We start from the raw sequence: 27,732 nt of genomic DNA, 5'->3' as shown, positions 1-27,732 counted from the left end.
AGCTAATTTCCCACTGAAACAAATCCCTTGCTAACCTTCTCCCAAACACCTGGTTCCTTCAATTCTTTCAAATCAGCACTCTCATTAGTCAGATTAGTAGGTAAACTTCTAATCGCTTTACTATTGTCAGGAATAAATGAACAACAGTGCCTAGAATTAGTAATTTTTCAAACTCTGCCATCCTTTGCTAAAATAATGTCTAATGCAAGGCAGTTCTGAAGCGTCATAGCTCTTTCAGCAGCTAATTCAGTATCTACCAGGAGTACAGCCCCAGGAACATTTGTCAGTATGTTATCCACAATAGTAGACAACTTTCAAATATTTATCAAATTCAGAACACCCACTGAAGGAATTATGTCCCCTAATATATCTCCCACAATACCAGAAGTAGAGACTCTCTTCTAATATGATGTAACTAAGTCACTTTCGGAAATTTCTTTAAGGCAAGTTGAAAAATCTTTGGGAAAACTATTCTCAAATAGCATGTACCATACCATCCCTTTGGAAGACAGTAATAAGCATTAGGACCACAGATGTAATATATCCGAGGAATCGCTAGATCTTGTCCATTTAACATAAATGTCCATTTACTCTGGAACAAAAACACATATCTACATTCACTAGATAGTGTCAGTGCAAGATTTAGACCTATATACGCAAAGCTTCCCTTCGTGTTGCACATCTAAAGATAATTTCCCTTGTTTCATTATTGCACTATAAGCATAATCATTTGCGGAAGTCCTTTTCTCTAAGTCTTTTTCTAATTTCTCCTTCAATGCCTTTCTCCTGTCACCTGTGTGATCTAAGAAGCTTTTCTCTAAAGCTGTAAGTAAGCATGTTAAATTGTTTCGGTGCGCGTAAGCTGTGCCAAAAGTCAACGTAGGCTCGAAGAAACCTCGAACTAATACTATGCCATTATCTTTAGCTATTCTACTCAAATATCTAAATATAGGGACAAACTGAAACACTGCATTGTGATTTAAGTAGAAGTACTGGATGTACTCCTGGTTATAGAATCTTGTTAGAACAGACTACAACGTATCCCGTAAGCAAAAGGCAAACTATGATAAGTACCTCATTCCTCGTCTGATGAAGGAATTTGCATACACACAAAACAATTCTTTGCATCCATTGTCTCAACATACTCACTCAATAAGTGATAGAACACGTTAGAAGAAAGTTCCCCTTGTGCATTAGTACCCTCGTGCAGATACTTTGCGTCTAACCTAAACTTCTCCATCGCTATTAATGCAGTAGTTGTCTCCAAAGCTGGAGCATGGTTAGCTTTACCCTTGTAAAGAACAGTCGTAGCCACAATCAATATCACAAACAATATCATACATACAATTCCCAAACCAATGCTCATGTATTTAAAGCGCCTATTCTTCCTAGCTTGCTAGATAATGTTACTCATGATCTGTAAAGAATCAGAAATCAGAAGAGAAAATTTAGAAAAAAGCAGCAAACAAAAACACAAAATCTTCAATCTTCTTTCAGCAGTTATTCACAGCTCTGTTTCACTTCCAGAATCCTTTTATCAAAATCGGTTTAGCAGCTTGTCAAAATCAGGTTTAAAAAGTCAAATCAGGTTATCAGTCTTTTCCGGTTACTTTCAACAGTTTTTTCTCCTTGTATTTTTTCAATTTATTTTCCCAACAGTTCAGTTCATCAGCTTCCTTCAAGTGCCAAACTATTGACCTGCAATTTCTCAATCAAAACAAAGACAAAAGCTCTCTCTGCCATTCACTTGTTGTTGCATATGCCCATTCAGGACTTGCAACTCTTCGACTTGCTATTCTCTTTCATATTATCACGATCTCCATTCAATTCTCCTTCACTTAGATCTTCTCTCCTTGTAGTACCTACTTCTTCTTTGATTGTTGTCTCAACATTTACTTCCTTTCTCTTTGATTTTGACTCCGGCCACTTATCTCCTTTCAGTGGATCCTTGGTCAATGTTATTTTCAATGTGGAACTTGTAACTTCCCCTCGTTCTGTGGTGTTTTCTCTTGACAGACCTGCAACTGGTTCAGGAGAAGTCAGATCACAATGACTTTGATCCGCTTCATCTCCTTCCCCCTCGGGGTCTGGCAACTGCTCTGCTTGTCTCGAATGAGTTTGCTTCCGGGAAAGCCGCCTCTGACTAGGCCCTCCTGCTGCCTCAGTTGATATAGGCTCACTATCACCCTCCTGGGGGGCTTATCCTTAGTCTCTCGTAGGCGTGACTGAACCATCCTCAACTGGCTCAGATCCGGTCTTAGTTCCCCTTTGTTCTCCTTCCGGCCCGAGACTGGTCCTATCAATGTTGGTATTCTCAACAACTTTTCTTCCTCATCCGAAGGACATTCCACTTTCTTTGCGTGGCTGGCGTGGATCCAGTTCGGAATTCCAGCACACTTCACAGCTGTGATAGTTGTCAGAACTACCTGATAAGAACCCTTCCAATGAGGCTCTAAACATGTTTTCCTGACGTGTTTCCGGACCACAACCCAGTCACCAGCTCTCAGGTTGTGGCCTGGATCATGGACTGGTGGCAGTGCGGTCGCTTCCACCTTCTTAGAGAAAGAGCGAATCACATCAGCTGGACCTTTGGAGTAGTCCAACACCATATCATCTGTAATGTTGACAATAGCATTTGCAGGCACCGCTGGCAACCTCATGGCTCGGCCCACAAAGATCTCATGCGGCGACAATCCTGTTTTCCTGTCAGCTGTTTCTCATTCTCATCAGAACTAAAGGCAGTGCGTCAGGCCATTTCAGATTCGTGGACGCACACATCTTTGCAGCGCTTGACATCAAGGTACCATTCATCTGTTCTACTAGTCCTGATGCTTCAGGGCGGTAACTGCAGTTCAACTTCTGCTCAATGTTCAGTGCTGCACACAGTAATTTAATTACTTCATTGTTGAAGTGACTTCCCCTTTTTGATTCTAAAGAGATCGGAAACCCAAAACGTGGTATCGGTTTCCCTAAGCAGTAGTTTTGCTATTGTGAGGCTGTAATTTCTTCGTGTAGGGTACGCTTCAATCCAGTGACTAAAAATGCAAACAATCGCCAACACATATCTCAGACCTCCACACACAGGCCTCTCAATAAAATCCGTGGCTCAAATTAACCACTGTCCCTTTTTTTTTTTTTTTTTGCTGGCAAATGGACTCAACCATGGCAAACTGCTTCAGCAACCTGTCTAAACTTTGGATTGAACCAATTGTGCTTGAACAAACAAATCATGGCATCCATCCCAACATGTGCTTGACCATGATAATACTTAGCCATTTGTGACAACAAACTATTAGGCAAGACCAATTGTCCCTCTTCTGAAACCCACAATTCATCTTGTTGCTGCACACATTTCATTTTGCTCCATGAACGTTTTTCCTCCCTGTCAACATTATACTGCAACATTTTAAATTCTTGTAAATTATCGATTACTTTCAATGCAAACTCTGACAAGTTTCATCTTCTTCAGGTAACAATTCCCACTTATCTTTGAACAATATACAGTTTAATGTGAAAAACCGTGCGACTTGATCCGCATATCCATTTCCCATTGATACAAAATCTTGTGACTTCAGATCTGCACTGCATTTCACCACCGCAATCTTTTCAGGCGTTAGAATAGCATGCAGCAGCTCTTTAATTCTCTCACCATTTCTCACTAGTGAACCAGAAGAGGTCATGAAGCCACTCTGTGACCACAGTTGGCCAAAATCATGGACTTTTCCAAATTCATACTGGCTATCTGTATAGATTGTAACTTTCAGCTGAGCAAAAACATGGCACGCTCTAATAAGGGCTACCAGTTCCGCTACCTATGCAGAATACACCCCTTGAAGCCAAGACGCTTGCAGGATACCAGTAATTGTGCACACAGCATATCCTGCTCTCAGTGTCCGTGTATTGTCTCGTAGATAAGAACCATCAACAAAGATAATTTGGTCATTTTCCTCCAGTCGGGTGTATCTAATATCGGGTCTCGGTTTCATACACATCAGTTCCTTCATGGCAATCATGCTCAATGTCTTCCAATTTTTCAATCTCAACATTTTCACTTGGGTGTAAGGTTGCCGGGTTCAGTAGTGTACATTTTTTCAATGACACATTTGGTTACCCTAGAATATTCGTCTCATATCTAGTCAATCTTGCACCTGTTAAATATTGGGTCTCGTCTTTGTGAGTAGGATTCCAGTAAAGTGAGGAGCCATCATAGTTAAGGGATTTCACATCACAATGCCTTCACCCTGTGTAAGGCTCTGTCCAACCACTGCAACTGCATGCTGACAACCTGGTAAGGCTGCTGCAGCTGGGTCCAAAGTAGCTGAAAAATATACTACTGGGCGGTTTACACCTCTATGGACCTGCATCAAGACAGACAAAAACATGCATCACGCTCGTGGCAGGGAAAACAATGTGAAAGGTTTCGTGTAGTCAGGCATACCAAAAGCCGGAGCTTTGCATAGACTCAGTTCAGTAAACGCTTTCATCCCAACCTGGTCTAACACTATGGGATCGGAGACCTCCTTGTGGATCAGCTTCTGCAAAGGTTTAAAACTAACCGAAAAATAAGGAATCGATTGGCAACAATAGCCTACCATCCCTCGGAGCATCCTGACATCTCTGTGTGGTCGGGTGATTCATCTGCAGTATGGTTGTGACCCTTTCTCTGGATATTTTCTTTCTTCCTTTCTCAATCTGGTGATCCAAATTCTTCACTTCTTTCTGACAGTACTGCAATTTAAGCAGTGACCGTTTATGGCCATTCTTTCCCAAATGGTTTAGTAAGGCAATCGTATCATACTCGCACTTGTCCATTGTTTTGGACGCAATCAACAAGTCATCAATGTGTACTGCACCAATGTCGATTGGAAAGGCAGTTCCAACTACTCCAATTTATTTTTCAGGATCTGATTGAATATGGAAGGTGACTCTGAAAACCCTTGAGGAATTCTTCACCAACAGTAAACTCGATCCAAGAATTTGAAACAAAAGAGAAATTGTCTGTCCTCATGAAGAGGCACAGAAAAGAAAGCTTGTGACAAATCAATGACCGTGAACTACTCATCATCACATGGAATCTGAAACATTCTCACAGCTGGATTTGGTACCAGGGGACAACATTTGATCACAATGTAATTTAATTTTCTAAAATGCTGGACAATTCAAACTTTCCCACAGCGCTTTTTTCAAACCCATTGTCGGTAAATAACATGGGCTGCTCAACACTTAATTCAACACCATTTGTTCCACTGAATCAGCAGTTATTTGGGCAACCTTCATAAGAACATCCTGTGGCATGTGGTACTGGGAATCCGAGGAAAAAAGCGCATTTGGCTTTACAGAAACTTTAACTGGCCCAACTCCCTTTATCAGACCTATCTCTTTCTCTGTCAGATCCCACTCCTTCTCTTAAACTGTTCCCTGTAAATCAGGGTGAAGCTCCTTTACTGTGAATACTGGAAAGAAATCAATCGGAGGGTATTCCTCATTTGTCGTCTCACACTTTGGTTCTGGATCTGGGCCATCCTCATCATCACTGTTCGTCTGTATCTCGGTTCCATCATTTGAGCAGGTAATCGAGCACTTGGTTTTACACAAGTCTCCTACCAGTAGGGATACTGGGCTTGAATCACAGACTACGAATTTATGTAAATCCTGAAAATTGCCAATCTTAACCTGGTTCTGTAATTAGGTTGGTCAAATACTGATTCGCCACTTCTACAATCTGGACCGTCTTTTCTGAAAGGGGCAAATTTGGGACTTCAACAGATCTTGCTGTAGAGCATGTAGCTCCTGTGTCAACCAAGAATGAAACTCAGTGATCCATGACTCTTTCCTTCATATAGGGACCTTTCTGATCTACTTCTAAGGAAGCTGCAAGCACACATACCTCCTCATCCGAACTCTCACTCATCCAATCATCGTTTATTCCATTCTCACTGTGTAACGGGAATTGGTGAACTGTCATTACTTTGGTTGGACCTCTGACCTGTTGAGGAAGCATCACCTGCTGCTGTTCCATTGGGGCTTGATGTATTTGGATTTGCTGTCTAGGTACCATGGGGAGCTGCTGTTGCATCGGCTGCAACTGTGTCATTTGCACACGTGGCATTTGCTTTTTCTGCATGGGTTGAAAATTCTGCATTTGATTCAGATTATTCTGCAAATTCGGATTAGGACCTCTCACCCTCGGTCCTCATGTTTTGGAATGAGTTGCTATTTTTAGTTTGCTGAACAAACACCTTCCTTCACCATCATTGGACACTCCTGCTTCCAGTGTCCGACGGCTCCGCAAAGGTGACAAGGCAACAATTTCTTCATTTCCCTGTATATCATTCTGAACTACTACAGTATTCATTTCTGACCACGGTTCATAGTACCTCTGCGACCTCTACCTCTCATCTGATTTTTAAATAACATGTTTCCCTGCTGCAGCTGCTGCTGTGGAAAAACTCCATGCATTCCTGTCTGCAGCTTTAATTTGCTTATACCTTTTCAGGTAGGCTGTAAGGGCAGTCCCGCAGAAGCCTTTGCATGGGCTCCCTGTGGGTGGCACATTATATGCTGCAGCCTATAGGGATCCTCTGGAACCCTAGGGCCCTGGGTACCTAGGTACCATATACTAGGGACTTATAGGGGGACACCAGTATGCCAATTGTGGGTGAAATACTGTGTTAACAGTAACCAATTTTAAAAGGAGAGAGCATAACTACTGGGGTCCTGATTAGCAAGATCCCAGTAGACACTGACAAGCACACTGACATCAGGCAGAAAAATTGGGGTAACCATGCCAAGAAAGAGGGTACTAACCTACAGACTGCAAGATAAATATGAGTAGCCTACGGCCACTCGTGTTATTTACGGTAACTTACTAAAAATGGCTGAGTCCAATTGGCTCAATGGATGCATTAAACAAAGAAATGTAAAAATTCTTCCTATGCTATGTCACCATTGTCCTAAGGCTATTAATTTTATTTTTGAAGCTCTTTGACAAACTGTGCCCTGATTTCATTGAACCATTTTACTCCAAACCAATGAGACAGTTTCACAACATCTTTTTTTGTCTTGTTTAAAGGATTTTCTTCTGCGTCACAAGGGAGATCCCGACCTCTGGATTGGCTTGAGGAGGATGGGTCCTGGCCAGCTGTGGATATGGGTCGACGGCTTCAAATTCGACAACTGGTAAGTGCTTGTATGTTTGCAAGACATTCACAGTTTCTCAGTCCCTAAAAAATCACTTGAAAGCTAATCACAAACCGCTGCGCAGCACAAAGCTGTTAACTTTGTTGGCCTAGATCAATGAGCACCTGGCTACAACTAAGGGCATTCATGTACATTTTGATTTTATCAGACTATAAATATACACACACACCTGTGTTCTATCTACACCACCTATGTTTTTAGATATCCCTCCTGTAATAAAAGGGTTCTGTATAAAACTCTCCACTATGCATTAAAGATAGCTTGGTGCAATATCAAAAACTTTTAAAAAAAGACCAGCATTTTAAAAGGTAATATTTGTGGCTTTTTCAGGTCATGCTGGTGGTATGATGGTTTATTTTATAATTAATGTAATTTTATTATAACTATATGTAAGATAAAGTTAAAAGTGCTGCATCATAAATGTGGATGGCATATGCTTGCAATAAAAATGAGTAAAAACTCAACATATCAGAAAGTGCCCTTCTTTGAATTAGAATGTGCATTATTATTTTACTTTTTCATTAAGGCTTGACACTATCAGACACACAGCTACATTCTACACATGAAATTACAAATAGGTACCAAATTACAATTCCAAAACAATATACAGCCCTGCTTAAGAGAGCGAAACAATAATTACCAAATTGCACATTTCCTATCCTCAGGGTATGCCAGGATAAAACCACCAAAACTCTTGCCTGTGGCAAAAGTCTGAGGGATTTAAAGTACTAGAACATCCTACAGCATTAACTCATTGCAATAACAACCCACTTTCAAGTTCTACTTTATCACAGGCTTTTTTTCAATAAATGAGAGAGATGAGACCTATGACATCTAACATACCTTTTCCCAATGAATCAGTCCGGCCTGGGGCTTTCATCACAGGTTTGTCACCAGCCAGCTTAGGCCTCCGACATTGGCATCAGTTTTTCCCACAAGATTAATACAAGACATTCTTACAGCGATTATCTGCTGCTATTCATCAGGGAAGTATTGGGTATCTGGGCAAGACATAACAGAGAAAACTGGACTTTGGCTCTGAATTACACTCCTTTTCAGGAAGATGTCACATGATAAAATGGTTTCACTAACAAGAAATTCAGCAAATGACTGAAGTGTTGCTTTTGCAGGTGGAAGCGACATGTGAATGGCATTCGAAAAGTCCAGTGGCTGAAGCGGGTTTGCCCAGTGCCGACTACTTAATATGTATGCTTGTAGGTTTTCTGATTACGTTTCTTACTAAGACAGTCTGCCAGGTGGGCAAACCTGGCAAGTGAGACAAAAAAACTTGTTAGGCCCTCTCTCCCTTCCACAAAAGCAACAGAAAACCAAGGGCAATAAAGCTGCCTCACAACAAGATTAACCCCTTCAGAATATGAGGGCTAGCTTTAGGTAACTTGAGGGATGTGAAATATGGTTGTTCTGTCTTGGGGCACAGGTTCTAATACTGAAACTCAACAGTCAGTATAAGATAATCCAGTGACGTCCTTTTCCAAGAGACGAGGTTGTTGCATTTCCAGAACTGACCCAGTAGCTAGAAAAGGCCAAGATTGAGTACACTTTATTATTCTGTGGTAGAATATTGTCTCCTTAAAGAATGGTGTATGTTTTATACAATAACCATAGTATCTCCATTTGGTCTCCCTCCTTTGAATATCAACTCTCTGAAGTTCTTGTGAAGTGGAAAAAACATACTTGGAAGGATGGATATCATATTGAGGAAATGAACCCTCCTGCTGGATTGGAGGTGGTTCAACATAATAGATTTGACTTAGATCTTTCTTGACTAAGAATTTGCCTGAGGCCAAGTACGGGGTACCTCCTGGGCAGATTAATCAGTAGAGTGGCCTTGCTCTAGAATGACTTCAAGTGTTTCTTCTTGGTTTTAGATTTAGCTGCACGTGCCTTGCCCATAGTTTCATCTGTACTAAAGATCATGGGCCAGATGTGTCTATGGGCTCAGACCAAGGTCTCTACACGAGACAAAGCAAATAAAATACACAAAATTGGCAGGGAGATTTCCCAGTCCAACTAGTTTTTCTCTGAGTCAGCAGATCTTGTTTTTTAGATATGTGAAAGATGGGGCTGTTATATTGGATCTTCTTGTCTTGGCACAGAATGCCAACCTTCCTCGTTTTTGTTTGAGAATAGGGTACTGGGGCCCTGTATGGTCTATCATGCCCTTGGTTGAAGGGGTTCCTTTACACTTTCCCTCTGATTTTGAGATTTCTAGTGAAACTGAGAATAGACAAAGCAACTAGTAGTATTAATAGCGTCAGCATGGACCGCTCTGCTTGGTTCCCTCTGATAGTTGCCATAATGATCAGCAGGGAGGGGCCCTGCTACCAAAAATACTGTCCACTTTGGCCTTTCTGGCTCCCTAGTTAAGCTCTCTGAGAAGGCTCAACCTGACATCTTGGAAATTGAATAGGCTGTGTTAGAGAGAAAAGTAAATAGATCATAGTTATAGGTACTCCTGAAAACGTAGCACCATTAATGTCCTCCTAGACCTATGTTGGACTCCACTTTCTTTTTTTTTTTTTTTTTATCATTAGAGGTCAACCACCAAGAACTGTTTTACAATTTAGACTTCACGCCTCCGTCTGTATTGGTGCTCAGTGTTCTTGTGTGAATAAGTGTCTGTGGCACTAAGCTTGCCAATCGCAAACCACTGTTTCCCAGTAAGGCACCTGCTCACTTCTGCACAATGTTATATGAAACCCGAGGTTCACTAGATTGAGACCTGTTTCCGGGAAGCCTAATTGTTTCTTATATTTACAAGCTGTACATCCAGTTCACTCTGCCACTGAACCAGTGTCTGTCCTTCCAGGATCGCAATAACAGACTGTTGAAATAGTATGCGTTTCGGCCATTTTATGGCATTTGAAAACTTTATTGAAAAAGTTTTCTGTAACATTTATTCAATACTTCACGGAAACTTGCTGAAAAGACCTGAGATTGTTTTCTTCTTGTTGCAGGTTCACGGTAGAAGATTTTGCAGAATGTGCTTACCTTAATTATGGCATAGTGAAAAGTTCGGAATGTTACAGCAAAAGACAGTGGATCTGCTCAAAAATCTCCATGTATGAAAAAGAGTGAAAAAAAATCACTAATCATGGACAATTTTCGTTGGTGACATTGAGAGAATGTTCTCTTTTCTACAGCAGTTTCTTGTTATCGCCTTGCCTACCACTTGCCAAAAACACCTTTTAAGAAGGATTGTATCCCTCGCAAGTTTGGGTCTTTCTGTGATGTGATAACCCAGTTGCTCTTGATCTGGTGATGGCCCTCTTTTTTTTTGTTTTGTCCACTAGCTAGGCGAGATCCAAATACTGTGGGGGGAAGGGGGTTGGAGGCGGGGGCTGGCGGTTGGAAGCGGGGGCTGCCCAGAACTAGTTTTGAGGTGAGGCAGGGGATTCCTCTCACCCACAGGTAGGCACTGGGCATACAAGTGGCGAACCCAGAACTTGGAATTGGATCACTCTTGGATCTATGAAGACTTTCAAGGACGGCCCTCCAGTCTGCAACCAGAAGAAAGACTGGATCAGCTTGCCTCTTCTTTTTGACCCCAAATGTGACACCTATGGGTCAGTTGCCTATCCTCCTGTGTGAACTAGAGGCCTACAATGAGTTTGAGTGCATCCCAGCTGACCAGACCCATTTGAACGTAACCTGATCCCCTTTGCTGGCCTCGTTGAGAGCGAATCCTGACCTCCAAGTGCTTTTTTTACATAAATGTAAAAACTCACATCTGTGGTTCTACTTAGTTTTTTTCTTTTTTTTTGTGATTTTAAGTAATTTGATGTTATTTTTGTTATTAGAGCATTGGAATGTTGAGAGCACCATTGAAGGCAATGCAGCTCCAGAGATATGTATTCATAGGTAAAGGCCCTCTCATCTGAGTGTTCTAAACTCGACCTGCGAACACTAGCAATCCATTCTACTGTTTAAAGTGCAGTCAACCAGATAGTCAGAACAGGTGGAGAGCTGAGCAGTAGCTATGGCAAATCCTCCAAAGAATGTTCAGTTTGTGGAAAAGCTCAACAAATTTCTTTCAATTTATTTGGACACGTTTCCATTGATGAATGGGTAAATATATCAGCTGGAGCACACAGAGATGCCCGGAAAGCACCACCAAACCTTTGCTGCACATAAATTAGATATACATGAAGAGCAGAGAGCTGAAACTAAGACTAGAACATCAACAAAATGGGCAGCCCAAATATTCAGAGACCGGTTGGTAGAAAATGGGAATGTACCAGATTTTTAGACGAAACAACCGGATGAACTTTGCAGCCTTTTGAGACATTTTTATGCAGAGGTAAGAAATGCTGAAGGGGAATGTTATAGTAATCAAAGCCTTATATCAAATAAGGGCTGGAATAAATAGACAAATTAACTATCCTCCTTCTACAGGGCTGTTAATATCATGCATGATGCTGTGTTTGCACCCCTAACAATGTTGCCTAAAAATACTTTCACATTCGTAGTAGACGAAAACAACCCAGATGACCTTTAATGAACAAACAAAAAAATCATAAGGCAGTAAATGAGAATCTTGGATATCAAAACAGAGGGTGCATTTATGCACAACCAGAAAGTGCAATGTCTCCTGTAAAATCTTTGAAATTGCATATTTCGAAGTTGCTCAGAGAATGCAGTCGCTTGCACGTATATCCAAGGAAACTTACTGTGGCGGATGCTGCAAGTTCCTCTGTGTGGTATTTTAATAAGCCTCCTGGGAAACATACAATTGAAGGACAAATGAAAGAAATCAGCAGGAAAGCAGGGTTAAGCAGTGTTTACATAAAACACTGTCGGTGTGCTACAGCTGTGCAAACTGCTTGCAGATAATGTTTTTGAGGCACAACTCTAACATCTTCATTTGCCTCCGAGCCATTAATCAGTGGATGACATGGAGCCATCTCAAATTGAATTCTTCCAAAACTGAGATACTCACATGTAGCGATTGTGTAAAATTATGACCCATTCTGCGCCTGGCCCAATGATCTGTGATCACCTCCTAAAATATCTAATGAAGTTTGAAAATTTGGAATAACAAATTGGCAAGATCAAGCTTAATTTCTGTGAAAACTCTGCAACACATCTTCTCCCACCTGGGATTTTTACACAAATTCCAGGCTGCCATCTCTTGTACTGCCTAAACTGGATTACACCAATGGCCTCTACCACGGATCATCTCTATCAACTATGAAATGACTACATTAAATTCAGAACTCTGCTGCCAGACTACTTCTACAAGGAAAGCAGCAGGCCCACAGACCCATGGATAACTAACTTATGTTCAGAAGAATACTCAAGAATTGGCAGTTTCCTACATAACCATCATACTCAAACACTGATGTGCAGCACATCCTTGTGTGTGTAAGCCCTTATAATTTGATGATATGTATGTATTTAGATATGTATATTTCTATATCCAAATATGTAAACTGTTTTTAAAAAATATATAGATATACTTTAGGTATGCCTAACACATGAATATATTCTGTTTTTTTATATATATATATATATATATATATATATATATATATATATGTATGTTCGGTGGCATGTGTAGATGCAGATACACATGCTGTGCATTATCCTGCCATCTAGTGTTGGGCTCGGAGTGTTACAAGTTGTATTTCTTCGAAGAAGTCTTTTCGAGTCACTAGACCGAGGGACTCCTCCCTTTCGGCTCCATTGTGCATGGGTGTCGACTCCATCTTAGATTGTTTTCTTTCCGCCATCGGGTTCGGACGTGTTCCTCTTCGCTCCATATTTCGAATCGGGAAAGTTAGCTAAATTATCGAAAATTCAATGGTATTGTTCTCGTTCCGTACCAGGTTAGTGTTATTGTATCGGCAAAGACAGCAAGAGCGCTCTGGCGGCCCTTCGGGCCTTCCGTTCTTCACCGGGGCCTGGTTGGCCCGACCACATCCATCGTCGAAGACAAATGGACCGGACCCCCTTCCGCTTCTGTCCGAAGTGTCATTCGAAGTATCCCTATACAGACCAGCACCTGGTCTGTAATCTGTGTTATCACCGGAACACAGGGAGGATATTTGCAGGGCTTGTCGAGCATTTCGATCTAAAAAGACCCTACGAGATCGACGAGCAAGAAGACTGCAAATGGCGTCGACACCGAGAGAGCAACTCGACGTCTGAGAGGAGGAAAGGATTTCCATCCAGGGATCGGACTCGGACGAATCCGAAAGTGACCGAAACTCGACGGTGCAGCGAACAGTGAGTAAACCTGCCCCGTCAAAAACTCACACAAAGATCTTTAAGGCCAAGGGGACGCCACCGCCAACAGGCCATGGCTTAACCCATCGAAAAGAAGGTGACCAAACATCGGCACCAAAAAAGACCAGGGATTTGCCAAAGACTTCCGACTCCGGTCGAGATTCCGGTAACGAACGCTCTCGACACCAAGAGTTCGACTCACCCAAAGTGAGAAAAATATAATCGGAACCGAAAAAGACAATATCTGAAACCTCTGTACCGAAAAAAGCGGCTTCGGAGCGGAAAAGAAGCTCTTACACAGAAGAACAAGGACTTTCCAGCCAAATGAAGGAAAGACATAGGTTTGAGCAGTAATTAATTATGGACGAACCGGACCGTACACAAAGGAGGTTGCATATCCAGAAAGAGACTGGAAAAATACAAACTCTCCCTCCAATCAAGTCTAAAAGAAAACTGGCATTTCAGGAGACAGAAATGCAGCCTAAGGCGAAGGTGGCTAGAGAAAAATCCCCACCACCAAGGTTTTCACCACAGCCGTCCCCACCACACTCGCCACAACTGTCTCCAGTGGGAACACCTCCAATGCAGTCACCCACACATAAAGGGATGACACAGGATGAAGCTGATGCATGGGACTTATATGATGCACCAGTATCGGATAACAGTCCGGATTGTTATCCAACAAAGCCGTCACCTCCAGAGGACAGTACTGCATAAACGCAGGTACTATCCAGGGCAGCTACGTTCCACAACATAGCAATGCATTCAGAGCCAGTAGAGGATGATTTCCTGTTTAACACCTTGGCATCCACCCATGCTTCCTATCGGAGTCTGCCAATGCTACCTCAAACACGCAAAACAAGTATTCAAGGAGCCAGTTAAAGGAAGGGCTATCACACCTAGGGTGGAGAAGAAGTACAAGCCTCCCCCAACGGATCCTGTGTTCATAACACAACAACTTACACCAGACTCAGTGGTTGTAGGAGCAGCAAGAAAGAGAGCAAACTCTCAATCGTCAGGAGACGCTCCACCGCCTGACAAAGAGAGCAGAAAGTTTGACGCAGTGGGCAAACGAGTGGCAGCACAAGCAGCCAATCAATTGCAGATCGCTAATTCGCAAGCCCTACTTGCTTGCTACGACTGGGCACACTGGGACGAGATGCAACACATTATACAACACTTGCCCAAAGAACACCAGAAACGTGCTCAGCAGGTTGTGGAAGAAGGACAGGCCATATCCAACAACCAAATAAGGTCCGCACTAGACTCTGCAGACACGGCAGCACGAACGGTCAACACAGCGGTAACCATTCGCAGGCATGCATGGTTAAGAAGCTCTGGATTCAAGCCAGAAATCCAACAAGCGGTGTTGAACATGCCATTTAACCGAGAACAATTGTTTGGGCCGGAAGTGGACACAGCAATTGAAAAGTTAAAAAAAAGACACGGACACGGCCAAAGACATGGGTGCACTCTTCTCCCCACAAGTCAGAGGCACCTTTAGGAAACCACAATTCAGAGGAGTTTTTCGACAGCAAACACCAGAGCCTTCCACCTCTCAAACCAGACCCACCTATCAGGCACACTATCAGAGGAGGGTTTTGTGGTTCCTACAGAGGACAATTCCCGAGAGGAAGGGGAAAATTCCAGGTAACCAAAACAAACCAGACCAAACAGTGACTTCAGTGTCACAAAACCCCAACACTTATCACCAGTGGGGGGAGACTAACCGCATATTATCAAAACTGGACACATATTACCACAGACGCATGGGTCCTTTAAATTATCCAACATGGTTATTGCATAGAATTCAGAAATTTCCCGCCAGATGTGCCACCAAGAGCACACAATCTGTCCAAACAACACTTACACCTATTACAAATAGAAGTGCAGGCCCTATTACAAAAACAAGCAATAGAGCTAGTACCCAACCATCAGAAAGGAACAGGCGTCTACTCACTATATTTCCTAATTCCAAAAAAGGACAAAACGTTAAGACCTATCTTAGATCTCAGAACACTGAATCTCTTCATCAAATCAGACCACTTCCACATGGTAACACTTCAAGACGTGGTTCTCTTACTAAAAAAGGAGGACTACATGTCAACATTGGATCTCAAGGATGCGTATTTCCACATACCCATCCATCCTTCTCACAGAAAATACTTAAGGGTTGTAATGCACGGCGTACACTATCAATTCAAAGTGCTACCATTTGGGATAACAACAGCCCCAAGGGTATTCACAAAATGCCTAGCAGTAGTAGCCGCTCACATAAGGAGACGGCACATGCACGTATTCCCATATTTAGACGACTGGCTAATAAAAACCAACACTCAACAACAGTGTCTTCTTCACACGCAATACGTCATAGAAACTCTACAGCAACTAGGGTTCTCTATAAATTACCAGAAATCACATCTGCAACCATTCCAAATACAACAATACTTGGGAACAACACTCAACACACAAAAGGCAATTGCCACTCCATGCCCACAAAGAGTCCAAGCATTCCAAAACATAACATCAAGCATACAGTCAAACCAACACTACCCAGTAAGGTTTGTAATGAAACTTCTAGGCATGATGTCTTCATACATAGCCATTGTCCCAAATGCAAGATTACACATGCGGCCCTTACAACAGTGCCTAACAAAACAATGGACACAAGCACAGGGTCAACTTCAAGATGTAGTGTTGATAGACCGCCAAACACACTTCTCGCTTCAAGGGTGGAACCCTATAAATGTAAACAAAGGGTGGCCATTCCAAGACCCAGTGCCTCAAGCTGTTATCACAACAGATGCTTCCATGATGGGGTGGGGAGCACACCTCAACAAGCACAGCATACAGGGTCAATGGGACAATCAACAAAAACAACTTCACATAAATCATTTGGAACTGCTAGCAGTGTTTCTAGCATTAAAAGCATTTCAACCACTGATAGCCCACAAACCCATTCTTGTCAAAACAGACAACATGACAACAATGTATTATCTCAACAAACAAGGGGGGACACACTTGTCACAACTGTGTCTCTTAGCACAAAAGATTTGGCATTGGGCAATTCACAATTATATTCGCCTCATTACGCAATACATACCAGGTATTTCAGAACCAGTTAGCCAACAATCTCAGTCGAGATCACTAGCAAACTCATGAATGGGAAATTCATCCCCAGATCCTACAGGATCACGTCCTCCACTGGGGAACACCAAACATAGACCTATTCACAACAAAAGAAAACGCAAAATGCCAAAACTTTGCGTCCAGGTACCCACACCCTCAGTCCAAGGGCAATGCACTATGGATCAGTTGGTCAGGGATATTTGCTTACGCTTTTCCCCCTCTCCCACTCATTCCTTATCTGGTCAACAAACTAAGTCAAAACAAACTCAAACTAATACTCCTAGCACCAACCTGGGCACGTCAACCGTGGTACACAACACTGTTGGACCTGTCAGTAGTACCTCACATCAAATTACCAAACATACCAGATCTGTTAACACAACACAAACAACAGATCAGACACCCGAATCCAGCATCGCTCAATCTAGCAATCTGGCTCCTGAAGTGTTAGAATTCGGACATTTAAACCTTACACAAGAGTGTATGGAGGTCATTAAACAAGCTAGAAAACCTACAACAAGACATTGTTACGCAAACAAATGGAAAAGATTTGTTTGCTACTGCCACACTAATCAGATTCAACCACTACACGCCTCCACAAAGGACATTGTAAGCTACTTATTACACTTACAAAAGTCTAATCTAGCATTCTCTTCCATTAAAATACATCTCACTGCAATATCTGCCTATCTGCAGATTACACATACAAGATCGCTTTTTAGAATACCAGTCATTAAAGCATTTATGGAGGGACTAAAAAGAATCATACCCCCAAGGACACCACCAGTACCTTCGTGGAACCTTAATATTGTATTAACACGACTCATGGGCCCACCATTCAAACCCATGCATTCTTGTGAAATGCAATACCTGACTTGGAAAGTAGAGTTTCTAATAGCTATCACATCACTTAGAAGAGAAAGTGAGATACAAGCATTTACTATTCAGGAACCCTTTATACAAATACATAAACATAAAGTGGTTCTCCGTACAAATTATTACCAAAGGCCATATCACCATTCCACCTAAACCAAACTGGAACTCCCAGTCTTCTTTCCGCAACCAGACTCGGTAGCCGAAAGAGCCTTACATACATTAGACATTAAAAGAGCACTAATGTATTACATTGACAGAACAAAACAATTTCGTAAAACAAAACAATCGTTTGTAGCCTTCCAAAAACCTCATGCAGGTAATCCTATATCCAAACAAGGCATCGCCAGATGGATAGTTAAATGTATTCAAGCTTGCTATATTAAAGCAAAAAGAGATTTAACTATTACACCAAGAGCACATTCCACTAGGAAGAAAGGCGCCACAATGGCTTTTCTAGGGAATATACCTATGACAGAAATTTGTAAGGCAGCCACCTGGTCTATGCCTCGTACATTCACTTAGCATTACTGGGTAGATGTGTTAGCAACGCAACAAGCCACAGTAGGACAGGCTGTATTAAGAACATTATTTCAGACAACTTCAACTCCTACAGGATAAACCACCGCTTTTGGGGAGATTACTGCTTGTTAGTCTATGCACAGCATGAGTATCTGAAGCTACACTTGCCACTGAACGGAAAATGTCACTTACCCAGTGTACATCTGTTCGTGGCATGAGACGCTACAGATTCACATGCTCCCTCCCACCTCCCCGGTAGCCTGTAGCCATTATTAGTTGGATGAAAATTGTAAATTTTGTAAATAATTATTCTTTTGATACACATTGAGTACATACATACCTACTCCATTGCATGGGCACATCTAGTATACTCACAACTCCTACCTCACCCTCTGTGGGGAAAACAATCTAAGATGGAGTTGACGCCCATGCGCAACAGAGCCGAAAGGGAGGAGTCCCTCGGTCTCGTGACTCGAAAACAAAAACAACTTGTAACACTCCAAGCCCAACTCTAGATGGCAGGATAATGCACAGCATGTGAATCTGCAGCATCTCATGCCACAAATAGATGTACACTGGGTAAGTGACATTTTCCATATATATATATATTCCAACCAAAGCAAGCCAAGGATTCCGACGCGCACTAACAGCTGGTGCAAGGCAGGAGAGTTGGCTGAACTCTCAAAATATATAAAAAACAAAAGAATGATTGCCACGCACTCCGCTCAGCTACAGAATGAATTTAAGTGGTTTATTCGGTGCAAAAGAAAGAGAACAACGCGTTTCGACTATACAGTCTTCTTCTTAGTTCTATAGTCCTTTCTCTAACGGATCTATTTATATTATCTATCTCACACACCAATCCAATGCATTCTGGTTATGATAGTTCAATTATACAATACAAAATTTCACTAAGTTTATACTAAATTTCATCAATTCAAAATTTGTTAATCCCATGAAATAATATTAATGATACAAAAAATATATATATTTATAACTTTAAAAACTAATTATCATAAATTAGAGAAAGAACCAAATAATTATAAATTATAATTCTACAATAATCAGCCATTTCATTTGAAGTCATGATTAAATAAACCTCAAAATTCATCTCCCTAATTATTTACTCACAATTCATTTCTCGTGTGTAAATTATGTGAAAAAAAGTGAATTAATTAGTGTAATTCTTTAATTTCATATTCAATCGTGGCTCTGATAATTATTTATAAAATAAATTCTGGTTCATTTTAATTCAGAGATGGACATAAAGCTCCTCATCGTAATTAAGCCCTAACGGAGTCTTGGTCCTCATTGAGATAATATACTTAGATTCCAGTTGTCTCAAATTTTTTACTCTATCTCCACCTCTTTCATTTTCAGGAATGTGGTCTATCCCATAATAGCGTAACATTCTCCAAGTGTTTATTTCATGTTGTTGGAAGTGTTTGGCTATGGCATATGTTTGATCTTTATGTAAAACTGCTCTGACATGCTCTAAAATTCTTTTCTTTAGCATGCAGATTGTACTGCCTACGTATCTCAAGCCACAATGACATTCAATTACATAAACTGTAAATTTGGTGTTACAAGTTATTCGATATTTTATGTTCATTACCATTTTATCCCATAATTTTACAGTTTTAGTTGATTTTCCAATTTTGCAAGCTTTACAACTGTTACATTTAATGAAGCCACATTGTTGTTCAGTTAGCTGATTCTGTTAATGATGGAGCTTTTCGATACGTGATCATTGGACCTGAGCCTATTGTTGGACCAAGATCTGGATCTTTCCGTATGATATGCCAATGTTTGCGTAAAATATTTTTGATAAGGCCACTTTCTTTAGTATATTCCATTATCATTCTCACATTGTTTTCCTCTGTTTCATCCTCTGTAACCTTTATTTTCTTAGGCACTAGTGTCTCATCTCGAGAGATTGTTTGTACTTTTTCTAAATTTCTTTGTAAAAGTCGATGATTATAGCCTCTCTGTTTAAATCTATGTAAAGTCTCTTTATATTTCAACTCTACCTCTTTCTCATTAGAACAATTTCTACGCATTCTGATCAATTCTCCATAGGGAATGCTTTTTAAAAGTGATTTAGGATGAAAACTTTGACCATGTAAAATGCTGTTCGTTGACTTTTTTTACGAAAGACTGGTTTCTAATTTATTGTTTTCTACATAAATATTGATATCTAGAAAATTAATTGATGACTTACTCATTTCACAAGTAAACTGCAAACCCACATTATTCTGATTCAATTTATCATAGTATAGTTGAAAATCATCCTGTGTTCCTTGCCAAATTATAAATAAATCATCGATAAACCGTACCCAAAGTGCAATTTTATCCATGAACACATCATTATCCTTACGCCAAGCTATTTCCCTTTCCCACCAACCCATTGTTAAGTTGGCATAATTGGGAGAAAGGTAAATGCCCATTGCTGTACCACACATTTGCTGGTAAATCTCATGATTAAAAATAAAAATGTTGTTATTGAGGCATAATTCTATCATTGAAAGTAACATCTTTGAATGTTCAAATTCCACAATGCTTCTCTGTCTTAGAAAATATTCACATGCTCTTAATCCAATATCATGATTAATAGACGTGTATAAAGATACAACATCTATTGTCACTAATAAGTAATCATCAGACCAGTTTAATTCCGATAAGATACGTAATAGATCTCCTGAGTCCTTAATGTATGAACTTAAGGTCATTACAATTGGTGCCAGATAGAAGTCAACATAATCAGAAATTCTTTCATATAATGATTCACATGTTGAAACTATTGGTCTGCCAGGTGGTGATGTCAGTGATTTATGTATTTTAGGTAAAAAATATATTGTTGGAATAGTTGGATTCTCCTTTTTCAAAAATTTAAACTCATCTAAATTCAAAAGTGATTGTTGATGCCAGTCATCTAATTTTCAATGCAATTGATGAATCATTTGATTGATGGGATTATGATTAAATTTTCTGTAATTAGATTGATCATTTAGTTGCCTATATGCTTCTGCCATGTAATTTTGTATGTCCAGAACCACAATATTTCCACCCTTGTCTGCGGGTTTAATTATAATATTAGCATTGTTCGTTAGTGATTTTAAGGCTAATCGTTCACTTTTTGAAAGATTTTCCCGATGACCATGGTGTCTAATATTTTGTAACTTTTCCAAGTCTTCCAATACTAGTTCCAAAAATATATCAATCTTATTTCCAGGTGATAGTACCGGACAGAATTTGGATTTTTCTTTAAAATGACTAAACTGATGTTTATTGGTGTCTATTTCCAATTCTCGTACAACTTCTGATTCAGTGTATGTTTCATCCGGTAAATCGAAGTATAAATCAAATAGCGTTTTCAAATCCCCAATTTGATTAATACACAAGTTCGATTGATGTGGAGTGTCAATTGATGTTTCCTCTTGTGTTACTTCAATTTTTTTCGAATTCATGGAGTGATACTTGACCAATTTTAATTTACGGATAAATTTGTAAATATCAATGCGAGTATTTACATAATTAAAATGTTTTTTAAGAAGAAGATTGTATAGTCGAAACGTGTTGTTCTCTTTCTTTTGCACCGAATAAACCACTTAAATTCATTCTGTGGCTGAGCGGAGTGCGTGGCAATCATTCTTTTGTTTTATATATATATATATATATATATATATATATATATATATACACACACACACACACACACACAAAAAGAAGAGAGAACTCTGGGTAGTTCCCAAGTTTAGGTGGAGAGCAGCTCTAGTAAGGAGCACCCTGCAACACCGGCAACACTCTAGATTTGCTCACCTCAAATGTCTGTTTATCTAGCAAGGTTTTTAAGCATTGGATCAGCACAGTGCTATCCACGCCAAGCTAGATAGTGACAAAGTCTTTTGCCATTTGTACAGCCAAGTCTTTATGCGCACCACTTGTCATCCCCTCTTGTCCAAAGGTGGCCATCAACGTCATCTGCCCTGTGGCAAAACTCATAGAGCTGCAGGTTCAGGACATTGGTGGACAAGATGCACTTATCAGTGCTGTTCCACGAAGGGACTACAATTACCATATTTTTAGAGGAAGCAACCATCTTCGGGTGTGGCAGGCCTATACAGCCCAGCCACACCCAAGCACGTTGCTCACTATTTTGAAGACTTCGATGCAGTCAGACCACGTGGGGGTTTCTCTGAAGAAAAGCAGAGTTCCTGGATGGCAGAGTGTCATCCAGTCGAAGTATCCTTGTTTCCATGGTGAATTCAAAAACGTTTAGGTCGTACTCTTACTGGTAAGGCCTTGATGAATCCAATTTTGAAGGAAGTAGTTACTTCCAGAAGTAAAGCGCCCCTTAGCACAACGAGCAAAGCGTTTTCAGTTTTCCAGAGTACATCGGCCTTGGCCCGACGATCAAAGGTGTTTCAGAGCACAGGTGTAAAGCGCTCTTTGTATGGCAATTCAAGAGTTTCAGTCCACAGATGTAAAACGCTCTAGGCACGACAATTCAAGCTCTTCAGTCTACAGGTGTAAAGCGCTCCTTGCACGGCAATTCAATCGCTTCAATCCACAGGTGTAAAGCGATCTTGGCACGGCAATTCAAAGTGCTTCAGTCCACATGTAAAGTGCTCTTGGCACGGCGTTTCAAAGCTCTTCAGTCCACAGGTGTAAAGCGCTCTTGGCACGGCAATTCAAATGCTTCCGTTCACAGGTGTAAAGCGCTCTTGGCACGGCGATGCAAGCGCTTCAGTTCACAGGTGTAAAGCGCTCTTGGTACGGCAATTCAAGCGCTTCAATCCACAGGAGTGAAAGGCTCTTGGCACCAGAATCAAAGTGATTCAGGCCACATGAGTGAAGGGCCCTCTTAGCATAACGAGCGTAGCGTCTCAGGTAACACAAGTAAAAGCGCTTCCTGGTATTATAAGTAAAGTGCTTCAAATTCAATGAGTAAAAACTTTTTGACCTTTTATAGTTGTGAATGTGAAAGTATTTCTGGAGATAAGCAAATCATAGTTTTCATTGTTTTTTTTTGGAAAGCATAATATGTGAAAAGCATATTTAATTCTTTGAGATTTTTTAGGTAATGATCTATGAATGCAGAAATGTTACAGGATTGATATTCTGAGTATGATCGTAATCCAAAGCTCTTGCCATCTCTTGGTTCTGAGGTCGTAGTTTATTCTTGTTCCATGATTCAAAGAAAGGGCTTTGCCCTCATCTCAAAAGGGGTCTCCATCTGATAGCACGGAGACTCATTTAGTCAAGAGTCTATTGATGAGTTATATTTCTATGAATGAGTAAGTGCATATTTGTTCTAACCTTTTCTTTTCAGATCTCTCTCCCTGCTGTTCTCTAACCTAATTCCCCCCCCCCCCCCCCCACCCTGGACTGGCTTCATCATAACTCTGTGCTATAATAGCTTTCTGAGTTGGTGATGCCGGAAGGTGGGCCTTTTGTTCAGCAACATGCAGATCCCGAGGAAAGGACACTGTGACAGAATAGTGAGCCCACAAGTTTATACTTTCCCCTTGGTCTGTACGTGAGCTGCACAAAATGGCCACCCTAGATACCCTTATGCAGTAGTCACTCAGATGCAAAGGGATTTGACAGACTCAAAAAATGTTACAGCTGATTTAGTTAATAAAGTAACTCAGTTACAGAGTAAGGTGGATGGTTCTGAATCTGAGTCTCGTCCAATACCTTCCGCACTTACTAACATAGCTGTGAATGTGCCGACACAGATTCCTTTAGCTGTACCAGAGGGGTTATCTGAGGACCCCAATAAGGTTCAAATTTTTCTCACATAGGTAGAACTACATTTTACGTGTCGGGCTAGTGCTTTTCCGGACGCACAATCTAGAATTGCATTCCTTATATCATATCTGAATGGTGATGCAGCTACTTGGGCAGTGCCATTAGTCCGATTAGACAGTCCTCTGTTATATAGCTGGCGTAGTTTTGTAGAAGAATTTGTAAAGGTTTTTGACAGACGCGCAATAACTGTCTACATACAAAGCACTACTAGAAATACGTCAAGGAAACAAAGACCTGATAACGTATTTGTCACACTTCAACCAGTTAGTAGTGGAAACTGCTTGGCCTGAGGAAAAAAGGTCAGCAGTATTTTATCAAGGGCTAAAAGACGAACTAAAAGATGTATTGGCCCAAGTTGAACCACAACCAGAAACCTGCACAGATTTAATTAATCTAACCCTACGGATAGATCAGACTTTCTGAAAGAAAAGGAGTAAGGAAAAAATGGGAAAAACCCAACTGGCGAATGGAAAGATCCAGACACCTTCAATTGTCTTCAGATCCTATGATAGAACTGATGGATATCAGAACTGTTCGCCCACCACTGATCAAAGAAGAGAAAGACATACGACGAAAAAATGGTCAGTTTCTGTATTGTGGAAAAAAGGGTAATTTCGTAAAAGAATGTCAAAAGAAACCCAAAGGTAAAATTGATCCAACATTTGTGAATAAGAAAAAGATAACTGTTGCTTTGGAAAATTCATAGGAAAACTAAAGTGCCCAAGAAAAAACCAAGGGGACCTCTTGGGCAAATTGACAATCCCTTCAGTGTGCTCTTGCACAAATCGTTATGTCAAACATTTTCGAATTTTAGTACAAAAGACATAATGTACAAGTTCTAATTGATTCAGGGGCAACGGGAAATTTTGTGGACCAACAAACTGTACTAGATTTGCATATACCCAGTGTCAAGAAAAAGGTTCCAGAAGTTGTGTATGCAGTTGATGGTAGTGAGTTGGCAGGAGGTCCCGTTACTAAACAAACCTCACGAATACAAATGATTTGCAAATATGAGAATCAGAACCACTGTGAGATAATTCGCTTTGATATAATCTAAGCACCTCAATATTGTTTTGTTTTAGGAGTGCCGTGGTTAATGTTACATAATCCATGCATAGACTGGCGCAACCAGGTTTTGCATTTTTCTTCTTGCGCAAAGAAATTTTTTCAATCAAGACGAAACAAAGAAGGAAATCTTCAACACTCTATTGCTACTGCAGTTGAGAAGGAAACTGATCTGCCATCACAGTATTCAGAATATACTGATGTTTTCATAGAAAAGAAAGAAAGCTCATTACCACCTAACAGGCCGTACGGTTGTCAGATCGACCCTGTACCTGGCGCCAATATACCAAATTGTAGAATATCTGTACTATCAGAGAAAGAAAATTAAGACCTACGAGAATACCTTGATCAATGTTTAGCCAACAAGTTAATTCGGCTATCACAATCTCCAATGGCTTCTCCACTGTTTTTCATACCTAAAGCGAATGGTGATTTAAGGCCTTGTATTGACTTTAGAGTGATAAATAAGATCACCACCTCTCATACTAGTCTTGTTAAACCAGGTAAAATCTGCCGTTATTTATACCAAACTCAACTTACCACCTAGTTCGAATTCGAGAGGGAGATGAGTAGAAAACGGCTTATAAGACTCGTTATGGCCTCTTTGAGTATCTAGTGATGCCGTTCGGTCTATGTATTGCCCCAGCAGCCTTTCAATATTTCCTAAACGATGTTCTGAGAGAATATCTAGACATCTTTGTCATCGTTTATATTGATGATATCTTGATTTATTCAAACTCTGAAGATATACATGAAGAAGATGTTAAAAAAAGTACTTAAAAACTCTACAAAAACATAATTTGTTTTGTAAGCTAAGTAAATGCGAATTCCATACCAAAGAAGTTGAATTTCTAGGAGTCATTTTAACACCTGACGGCATGCAAATGACTGAAAGAAAAATTCAAGCTGTATCCAAATAGCCCACACCAAAATCAGAACGTGATATTCAATGTTGTTTTTTGGGTTTTGTGTATTTTTTTTATCAACGCTTTATCCACCACTTCTCCCAAAAGGTGGCACCAATCACCAAATTGTTAAGGAAAAAGGCCATCTTCAACTGGTCCCAAGAGACAGAGAAAGCATTTCAAGATTTAAAAAAGGCCTTTACTACTGCTCCTATTCTAGCTCACCCTAATGTGGAGGAACCATTCATTGTGGAAGCTGATGCGTCTGATGTCGCTGTTGGGGCCATCCTTTGTCAACGTCATCTAGAAACTGGACAATTACACCCGATAGCATATGCGTCAAGAAGATTGAATGAAGTGGAACAGAATTACACCATAGCAGAAAAAGAATTACTAGCAATTCGTAATGCTTTTAAAGATTGGAGACATTATCTATTGGAAGCGAAACACACCATAACTGTTTATTCTGATCATAGAAATTTACAATTTATTAGTTCGGCCAGACTACTAACTCCTAGACAACTAAGATGAATGCTATTCTTTGCAGAATTAAATTTCATAGTGACTTTTAGACAGGAGTAGATAATCGTAAGGCTGATGCATTATCTAGACAAGATTTTTCAATCACACCTACTGAACAAAAACCCATGCCTATTATAACGCCTTCAAAAGTGTTGTGTTTAGTAGCTGCTGAGAAATTCTTTGATCTCATTCGTAATCATTTTCACATCACTAAGTGGCAAGAGTGGTTACAACAAGACACCAAGAGGTCTATTCAACAAGGCTTTCCTCTATGCGAATCTAGAGTATTCCTGCTTACTGAGGAGTTGAGAGACAGCTTTTCGTTGATTACACAGTCATCCTCTTGCAGGTCATCCAGGTCCTCAAAAAACAATAGAACTCATGAAAAGGTATTTTTGGTGGCCTACATTCGTTCACGACCTTAAGCAAATGAATTCATAAATGTTACAGGATTGATATTCTGAGTATGATCGTAATCCAAAGCTCTTGCCATCTCTTGGTTCTGAGGTCATAGTTTATTCTTGTTCCATGATTCAAAGAGAAGGGGCTTTGCCCTCATTTCAAAAGGGGTCTCCATCTCATATCACGGAGACACATTTAGTCAAGATTCTATTGATGAGTTATAGTTCTATGAATAAGTAAGTGCATATTTGTTCTAACCTTTTCTTTTCAGATTTCTCCCTGCTGTTCTCTACCCTAATTCCCTTCGACTGGCCTCCTCATAACTCTGTGCTGTAATAGCTTTCTGAGTTGGTGACGCTGGAACGTGGGCCTTTTGTTCAGCAACATGCAGATCCTGAGGAAAGGACACTGTGGCACTTCTCTCCTCCATTATCTGAATCCCAGTAAGACTTCCCTGCTGACATCTCGGACACCTATGCCAGCTGTGCAAACAAACCTCTCCAAACCACGTTAAGTTTAGCTTGGTCTCACACTTTAAGTTCAGCCATTCAGCAACCCAGCCCCTTTTCTTTAGGGTCCACCTGTTGTCTGTTCACTTGTTCATGCTCACACTGCATTATGTATATTTTTACTCTATAGACCTGAAGATTTGTATATGCAGAGCATTTCTTTTGTATATGTGTGCCCATGTTTGGACTTTGTCCCCTTTTGTGCTATTGCTGTGACAGCACGTAGTAGCATATATAACTGCCTGACTTACATGCTTCAGGGCAGAAGATGCCAGCTTGTAAGACGTAACACTGGGATGTGCGCCTGCCAATAAACCTTGGTACCTCAACAAACATTTCATCTCTTCTGGAGCCTTGCCTGGTGATTGTTTTTTCTTTGTGTCACTCTGTGGAGGTTTGAAAATTAGTTTCCCCAACACCATTTACAATTCTCTGCCTTCAGGTGCACAAAAAGCCATTGCAAATTTTGATTCATATTTTTTACGGACAATTATGTTCATCAAAGCTGTGCTGTTTGAAATTTGAATTGCAAACGAGTGTGT

General features: G+C 40.6%; 1 protein-coding gene across 2 annotated transcripts in view; it reads left to right on the top strand.

Annotated features, from left to right (window-relative positions):
• LOC138303617 (C-type lectin domain family 2 member B-like) overlaps window positions 1-27,523 on the top strand; it is a 67,891-nt gene extending 40,368 nt beyond the window's left edge. For both annotated transcript variants that reach the window (XR_011205425.1, XM_069242909.1), the window contains 2 exons: window positions 7,073-7,179; window positions 10,179-27,523. Coding sequence is in view for 1 of the 2 variants with exons in the window: in XM_069242909.1 (XP_069099010.1) it covers window positions 7,073-7,179; window positions 10,179-10,299 (228 nt within the window). In the remaining variant the exon portion in view is untranslated. The remainder of the gene's footprint in view (window positions 1-7,072; window positions 7,180-10,178) is intronic.
• Window positions 27,524-27,732: the final 209 nt, after the last annotated feature.

The sequence above is a fragment of the Pleurodeles waltl genome, chromosome 7 (assembly GCF_031143425.1).
Source record: "Pleurodeles waltl isolate 20211129_DDA chromosome 7, aPleWal1.hap1.20221129, whole genome shotgun sequence".
NCBI classification, from domain to species: domain Eukaryota; kingdom Metazoa; phylum Chordata; class Amphibia; order Caudata; family Salamandridae; genus Pleurodeles; species Pleurodeles waltl.
The sequence above is the reverse complement of the archived record's forward strand: the minus strand, read 5'-3'. Positions and strand labels throughout refer to the sequence as shown.